Source organism: Macaca thibetana, chromosome 11 (genome assembly GCF_024542745.1).
Source record: "Macaca thibetana thibetana isolate TM-01 chromosome 11, ASM2454274v1, whole genome shotgun sequence".
In the NCBI taxonomy this organism is placed as follows: Eukaryota; Metazoa; Chordata; class Mammalia; order Primates; family Cercopithecidae; genus Macaca; species Macaca thibetana.
Window position 1 is genome coordinate 8,967,586 of NC_065588.1, and position 8,915 is coordinate 8,976,500.

General features: G+C 43.6%; 1 protein-coding gene across 1 annotated transcript in view; it reads left to right on the forward strand.

The window, feature by feature from the left end:
- A2ML1 (alpha-2-macroglobulin like 1) overlaps window positions 1-8,460 on the forward strand; it is a 60,694-nt gene extending 52,234 nt beyond the window's left edge. Inside the window, exon 34 of the mRNA XM_050747562.1 lies at window positions 8,276-8,460. Coding sequence (XP_050603519.1) covers window positions 8,276-8,460 — 185 coding nt within the window. The remainder of the gene's footprint in view (window positions 1-8,275) is intronic.
- Window positions 8,461-8,915: the final 455 nt, after the last annotated feature.

Here is an 8,915-nt window from a genome sequence, read left to right on the forward strand (position 1 = left end):
TTAGACCAAGAAGAGAACAATGTGAACCATCGTTCTCAAAGGGCTATTTCCATTATTTTTGCTATGATTAATAATTTGTCACAACGTACAAATATTAGTGATTGAAACTTTCTTGTAATTCTGAATATCATAACCTGTAGAGATTCTCTGGAAAGGGCTAAAGCAGTAGCTTTTATGAAGCATTTTCCCTCTGAATATAGGAGACCCTCAAAGTAATTATATATCTTATTTCATTTTACAGATGAACAGGCAACAATTCAGTATTCTGATCCCTGTGAATGAGGTAAGTCCAGCGGAGAAATGGGTGGAGTTATGGGTTAGGTGGCAGAAGTGAAGAGGAGCCTCTTTCAAGTTACTGTTATTGTCTTTTTTTGAGATAGAGTCTCACTGTGTTGCCCACGCTGGAGTGCAGTGGTGGAGGTTGAGTGGCTCACCTCCCAGGTTCAAGTGATTCTCCTGCCTCAGCCTCCCGAGTTGCGGGATTATAGATAGAGTCTCACTGTGTTGCCCACGCTGGAGTGCAGTGGCGGAGGTTGAGTGGCTCACCTCCCAGATTCAAGTGATTCTCCTGCCTCAGCCTCCCGAGTTGCGGGATTATAGGTGCCCACCATCACGCCTGGCTAATTTTTGTATTTTTAGTAGAGACAGGGTTTCACCATGTTGACCAGGCTAGTCTTGAACTCCTGACTTCAGGTGATCCGCCTGCCTCGGCCTCCCAAAGTACTGGGATTACAGGCATGAGCCACCACACTCAGCCCTGTTATTGTCTTTTGGAAGCTTATTTTTGATAGAAAGTGAGCTTTCCTTTTTTGTCTTAAACCTTTTTTTTTTTTTTTGAAAGAGGGTCTGGCTCTGCTGCTCAGGCTGGAGTGCAGTGGTGTGATCTCAGCTCACTGCAGCCTCTGCCTCCCAAGTTCAAGCGATTCTTGTGCCTCAGCCTCCTGAGTAGCTGGGATTACAGGCATGTGCCATCACGCCCAGCTAATTTTTTTGTATTTTTAATAGAGATGGGGTTTTGCCATGTTGGCCAGGCTGGTCTCAAACTCCTGGCCTCAGGTGATCTGCCTACTTCAGCCTCCCAAAGTGCTGGGATTACAGGTGTGAGCCACTGTGCCCAGCCTGTCCTAAACTCTTGAAAATAGTTTATGTCAGAAAAAGCTAATCTTGGTATTAAAACAATACTTTTTCTGTCAGATTGAAAATAGATGGACTTTTCCTAATATTTTTACATAATACATCTTTGTTATATGAAAATACTAAAATGAAAGTAAAGGTTACCTGATTCTACTCCTGTGAGATAACACTATTAATAATCCAATTGTGCATTTGTGAGTTATTTTGTATATAGAGGTCAAGTATCCTCTATATATGTACTGAGCTTCTGAGTATCACAATGTCTTTTATTTTTTGTTTGTTTGATTGTTTGCTTTTCAGGACAGAAGCTGGAAAGAGACTCAATTAGTCCTCTATGTCATTACTGGAGGGTGGAACATTCTTCTGTCGCTTGAAGCAGAACTCATTCAATCAAATAATTTAATTTCTCTGACTAGTAAATGGGTAACAGATGAATATGTCTGAACCTCAGCTGTAATACTTTCTAGTACCTTTGCAAGGAGATGGGATAGGAACAAGCACTCAGAGGAGGCACTGTATGGGCAAGGTCACAGGGGGAAGAAAGGTGGTTTAGCTGTTTTGTGTAGCCATTTAGGGGGCTCTCCAGAGAGGAGACGGTGGTGGAGGGTGAACTAGAGAAGACAAGAATGTCTTCCTAGGCTGGGCACAGTGGCTCATGCCTGTAATCCCAGCACTTTGGGAGTGTGAGGTGGGCAGATCACTTGAGGTTGGGAGCTCAAGATCAGCCTGGCCAACATGGTGAAACCCGTCTCTACTAACAATACAAAAATTAGCCAGGTGTGGTGGCACGGGCCTGTAATCCCAGCCCCTTGGGAGTCTGAGGCAGGAGAATCGCCTCAGCACTGGAGGTGGAGGTTGCAGTGAGCTGAGATTGTGCCACTGCACTCCAGCCCGGACAATGAAGCAAGACCCTGTCTCAAATAATAATAATAATAATAATAATAATAATAATAATAATGTTTTTCTAGAGTTTAAATCTAAAGGAAAATGTGATTTAGGGCTTTGGGAATTGGCTAAAAAAATAAAAATGGAAAAGAAAATCTGTGCATTTAGTTCTATACATATTTCTTTGGAAACCAAAAGTTCTTTTAAAGATGATGATCGTCCTTTCCCCCAAAACTCACAATTTGGCTTCTTCCTTAAACCTTTTAACCCAGACTTCTCAAAGAATCATTTTAAAGATGTGAGGACAGGTTAGAATAGAGAATTTTAATTATAAGGCTGCGCTCACCCAGCCCACTACTGCGGGGCAAACAGTGATTGATGACAAGAAAAGTGGCTGGCCAGAATGCGCTCTCCATCTCTCTCGGTTTCTCTTCTGCATGATTCTCCCAGCCTTTCCCCACGTGGGCTATCTATCACTGTGCAAGCACTTCCTCAGAGCAATGCTTTTGTTTTGGAAACAGGTTTGGAGGCAAAGGGATAAGGGAAGTAAGATGAATGATGTTTAACAGAAAAGATTCTCTAGGCAATTACACCCTTTTATCCTGGGTCTCCACTGGATCAATTACGCTCCCCTTGATTGTAACTTCTGACTGAAAAGTCAGAGAAAATAAGCACATTCTACAAAAACAAAAAAATGACAGATGGGACCTACTTAAACTAAAGAGCTTCTGCACAGCAAAAGAAACTATCAACAGAGTAAACAGCCTAAAGAATAGGAGAAAATATTAACAAACTGTGCCTCCAGCAAAGAACTAATACCAGAATCTATAAGGAACTTAAATCAGCAAGAAAAAAACAAATAATTCCATCAAAACATGGGCAAAGGGCATGAGCGGACACTTCTCAAAAGAAGAGTACAAGTGGCCAATAAACATATGAAAAAATGCTCAACATCACTAATCATCAGAGAAATGCAAATCAAAACCACAATGAGATACCATCTACACTAGTTAGAATGGCTATTATTAAAGTCAGAAAATAATGGATGTTGGTGAGGTAGCAGAGAAAAGGGAACTCTTAACACACTGTTGGTGGGAATGTAAATTAGTTCAGCCACTGTGGAAAGCAGTTTGGTGTTTTCTCAAAGAATTAAAAATAGAATTACCATTCAACCCAGCAGTCTCACTACTGGGTATATACACAAAGGGAAATACATCTTTCTACCAAAAGGACAAATGCACCTGTACATTTTTCGCAGCACTATCCACAATAGCAAAGACATGGAATCAGCCTAGATGTTCATCAATGGTAGATTAGATAAAGAAAATGTGGTCCATATATTCCATGGAATACTATGTAGTCATAAAAAAGAATGCAATCGGCCCAGTGCGGTGCCTCATACCTGTAAACCCAGCACTTTGGGAGGCCGAGGTGGGTGGATCACCTGAGGTCAGGAGTTTGAGACCAACCTGGCCAACATGGCAAAACCCCATCTCTACTGAAAATACAAAAACCTAGCTGGGCATGGTGGCAGGTGCCTATAATCCCAGCTACTCGGGAGGCTGAGGCAGGAGAATTGCTTGAACCCAGGAGGTGGAGGTTGCAATGAGCCAAGATCGCGCCATTGCACTTCAGCCTGGACATCAAGAGCAAAACTCTGTATCTAAATAAATAAATAGAATGAAATCATGTCGTTTGCAGCAGCATGGATGCAGCTGGAGACCATTATCCTAAGTGAATTAATGCAGAAACAGAAAACCAAATACTGCATGTTCTCACTTTAAGTGGGAGCTAAACATGTTGTACACATGGACACAAAGATAGGAACAATAAGCACTGGAGATTCCAAAAGGGAGGAGGAAGGAAAGAGGGCAAGCATTGAAACCTACTTTCAGGTACTATGTTCACTATTTGGGCAATGGGATCAGTAGCTCAAACCTCAGCATCACGAAATACACCCATGTAACAAAACCTGCATATTTACACCCTGAATCTAAACCTGCATATGTAACTCGTGAATTTAAAATTAAAAAGGCCAGGCACGGTGGCTCACTCCTGTAATCCCAGCACTCTAATAGGCCAAGGTGAGCGGATCACTTGAGCTCTGAGTTCGAAATCAACCTAGGCAACATAGCAAAACTCCGCCTCTACCAAAAATACAAAAATTAGCCAGGCATGGTGGCGTGTTCCTGTAGTCCCAGCTACTCCGGAGGCTGAGGTGGGAGAATCGCTTGAACCCGGGAGGAGGAGGTTGTAGTGAGCCGAGTTTGCACCACTGCACTCCAACCTGGGTGACAAAGTGAGACCTTGTCTCAAAAATAAATAAATAAACAAATAAATAAATGTGTGTACTGAAGAGAATATTTCCCCAAGCCCAGAGTCACAGTTGCATTAATTGTTCTGTCCTTTTCTCTTACATCCTTGTGTCTGTCCTGGTCCTTCTAGGAGTTCCTATAGTGAGGGCAGATGGGGGAAGACACGCAAAGGAGGTCATTCCCTGGCTTGCCTCTCGGCTATCAAAGGAAGAGAACAGAGGGAACTCTGAAGAAAAGGTAGTTGCCAGGCACGGTGGCTCACACCTCTAATCCCAGCACTTCGGGAGGCTGAGGCGGGTGGATCACTAGAGATCAGGAGTTCAATATCAGCCTGGCTAACATGGTGAAACCCTGTCTCTACGAAACATCCAAAATTAGCTGGGCGTGGTGGCGCGTGCCTGTAATCCCAGCTACTCGGGAGCCTGAAGCAGGAGAATCGCTTGAACCTGGGAGGCAGAGGTTGCAGTGAGCTGGGATTGCTCCGCTGCCCTCCAGCCTGGGCGACAGAGTGAGACCCGGTCTCCAAAAAAAAAAAAAAAAAAAAAAAAAGAAGGTAGTCATGAAAGCCCCTTCCACTCACTAAAAGCTCCACCCCACGTACATTTTGGGTCTGCAGCACTTGCCAGAGCATTCCCTCTTTTGGAATAAAAGGAAATGGTGATCCTCAAGACTTAAGAAGTTAAGTGGGCCTGGCGCAGTGGCTCACGCCTGTAATCCCAGCACTTTGGGAGGCTGAGGCAGGCGGATCACGAGGTCAGGAGATCGAGACCATCCTGGCTAACACGGTGAAACCTGTCTCTACTAAAAGTACAAAAAAAAAATTAGCCGGGCATGGTGGCGAGCGCCTTACTCGGGAGGCTGAGGCAGGAGAATGGCGTGAACCCGGGAGGTGGAGCTTGTATTGAGCGGAGATTGCGCCACTGCACTCCAGCCTGGGCGACAGAGCAAGACTCCGTCTCAAAAAAAAAAAAAAAAAAAAAGAAGTGGGCAGAATACATGTTAAATGATTAGGAAAACTTTTTATTCTTGTATCTTTGGGATTTCAGATGGGATAAAAAGAATATTCTTATGCTTAAATTATCAACTACGCTGAATAAAAGGATGTTAATGAGAACATGTACATTGTCCAACTCATTGAAATATAAACATTTGTGCATATTTGAGAAGGCAATTGTGAGGATTAGGTGGCATTTAGCATTCAAGTGACACTTGGTATTATAGTACTTATAGTAAATGCTGATACATACATTTATTATATGTCAGGTATTGTACCAGGCCTGGGAATACAAAGATAAATAAAATGAAGTTTCTATCCTCAAGAAACTCACAGCCTAGTGGAGGGAGGAAGGAAACAAACAAGTTAACAGTTATAATACAATGTGACAAAAAAGAATGATAGAAGAAAGCACAAAAAGCTATGGGAGGCCGGGTGCGGTGGCTCACGCCTGTAATCCCAGCACTTTGGGAGGCCGAGGCAGGCAGAACACCTGAGGTCAGGAGTTCGAGACCAGCCTGGCCAACATGGTGAAACCCCGTCTGTAGTAAAAATACAAAAAATTAGCCGAGTGTGGTGGCAGGCGCCTGTAATCCCAGCTAATCGGGAGGCTGAGGCATGAGAATCACTTGAATCTGGGAGGTAGAGGTTGCAGTGAGCAGAGATTGCACCACTGCACTCCAGGAGCCTGGACAACAGAGCAAGACTCTGTTTAAAAAAAAAAAAAAAAAAAAAAAAGAGGTGAGAGAAAGCACAGTATTTCACCCAAGTAATTCAGTGTACTCATGGATTGTGTGTGTGCATGTGTGGGGCGGGCGGAGGGGGTAGTGTGTCTTCAAAGTTAGACTGGGAAACAGAGATTGGATAATGACTTGCTTTTCAGAAAGATCGTTCTAGCAGTAATGTGAAGAATGGGGTGGAGAAGAAGAAAGCCGAGTCCTTGAAACCATTTAGGAGACCGCTACAGTTATCCAGGTAAAAGCTGGTGAACGGGCAGTGGGAGGGAAAGGAGGGGACGTTCAACAGCTACTTAGCTTAGGAGATAGAATCAGGAATGACTTACTGACATCAAAGACAAAATGTACCAGACAATTACAGAGGTGGTTTTATTTGGGCCATTGCAATCGAAAACATGTTCATTAATTAATAACATCTCAGGGAAAAGGAAGGGGACCTGAGGTTTCATAGAGGCAGCGAAACAAAAGAGTCATACATGAATCTTATAAGGAAGGATGGAGATGAGGCTTTCTATGGAATACGTGTGAGCAGGGTGGTTCTTTGCAGTTAGCTGTTTCGTTGGAACACAAAAGGTTGGAGGGTTTTGGAAAACAAAACGATGGGTAAATTTCTTAACTCACCTGTTTTACAGCAGCACAGGGCTCAGGTGGCTCACCAGTGTCGGAGACTAAGTGAATGCAAGACAGGAGAGTAAGGGAAGAGGCTGGGAAGACTGACAGAATTCTAGACGGTGGATTACAGACAGGAGAAACCCTTTTCCTCTACCTGGTGGGTTTAGTATCTGGGGCCTGCAAATGAAACTGAGAAAAGGCAGATGAACGGAAAGGTTATTTCACAAGCACGTGAGAACTTCACAGGGAAGAAGTGAAAACAGGAGAAGCAATTAGGAATGGGGGCTTATATGCCATTTTAACAAAGGACTAGTTGTGGATACATAACAAGACAAAGGAAGTGGGATTTGGGCACCTAGGGGCAGTAAATTATGGGAAGGTAAATATATGGGAGGCACTAATGGAAAATAATGGCTATTTTAGTAAGATTTGTTTATGCAGATTCAAGATGGTGCTGACTTTCTGTCTCTTGTGATATGAGTTATTCTCCTTCTCTTGATATGGGAGAGGGGAAGAGAGACACTTTCCTTCGTAAGGGGAATTTTATACTCTGCTTTTAAGTGTTTCTTAATTGCCTTCCAGCTCAAAATCATACTTATGCCAAAGTGGCACAGTTTGGACTGGCATATTCTGATCCCTTTTAACTGGGTGGATGGTGCCATCCATGCAGGTAGAGAGATATAGAAAGACAGAAAATAGTGTGTTCAGTTTACTATGTTAAGTTTGAGAATGTGTAAGGCCTGATGGTGAAGATGTTGAGACAGTGGGATATAAAGGGTCATGTCAACCACTAAAGAAAGAAATCTGAAGATAAAGATGGGCAGTTAGCAGCAAATAGGTAGTGAGAAGCCAAGGGTGTAGAGGACTAGCTAGGGAACAGGAAATGAGAAGAGGAGAGAAGGAAAGGGAGGGCCAACATTTCAACAGCAAAGGAAGAGAAGGGACTTCAGAACCCAGGATCCCACCAATATTTCTTCCCATAACAATGGCTTCTTGAAGGGTTTCCCTTCTCCTACCTCCCCCTTGAATTCCCCTCTTCATCAAGGATTTGGTAGGAAGTGGAAAGGAACCAGTATCAGAAAAGAAGCCCACGTTTTTTTTTTTTCTTTCTAAGAATCCTACCTTAATAAGCAAACTATGTCCCATTTGGAGCACAGAGAACTTTCTATCCTTCTTCCTGTAGCCCTGATTGAAATATTTGTCATATCCCATCCAGACTGTTGCAAAAACCCTGTTGCTGCTCCTTCTATGTCAGAACATTCCTCCACCCCATGTCTATTATTATACTTCACATATTCTCCATGCACATGACTGCCTCCATTCAACTAACCCTTATAATTGTGTCAGGTGATGTACTGCTAGCTATTTAAAATCTGGGCCAGGTGCAGTGGCTCCCACCTGTAGTCCCAGCATTTTGGGGGGCTGAGGAAGGAGGATCGCTTGAGCCCAGGAGTTCAAGACCAGCCTGGACAACATAGCAAGACCCCATCTCATTCTTTTTAAAAAATAAAATCCTAATCTGATTATGTCATTCATTTGTTTAAAACCCTTCAGGAGCTCTTGGGGGTAAAGCTCTATTCCTCTTCATGGCATACCAGACGTTCATGACTGTTTTCTTCCTGCACCCTCCCCGCCGGCTCCATGTTCAGCCTTTGACCCTCACACTTCAGGAACACCGAACATTGGGTTCCCAATTTCCACTGAAATCTCCGATAACTTTGAAAGACGCTTTCTATCAAGCTTGAAAAGCCTTTCTCTCTTCCGCTTGGAGGACTTCCGCTAGTCCTTCAAGGAATGGCCCCCAAGGTGTGTTTCCTACTCTGGCAAGGCTTCCTCAAGACCTCTCTGCTCCTACAGCACCTGTAATTCCGGCGGAGGATTTACCAAGCTGCGTTACTGTTTTCCGTTGACCCTCCCATCTCCCCCATCAGAATATAAGATCTCTGGAAGCTTCGACCCTGGGCTGGGTACTTCCAACTCCCCCCCACCACACCCCATTATCTGTTCTCTTTATCACTGACAAAAAGTACAATTTTATTTGGAGCAGCAACGTGCCCAACTAAAATCGTCACCTTCTCAGAATCGCTTGCAGTTAGGTTTGGCCATGTGGCAGAATTCCAGCCTACAAAAAGTAACCGGAAGTCCCTGGAAAATATTTCCTTCTTCTTCTTCTCTCTTTTTTTTTTTTTTTTTAAGATAGAGTTTCACTCTTGTTGCCCAGGCTGGAGTGCAATGGCA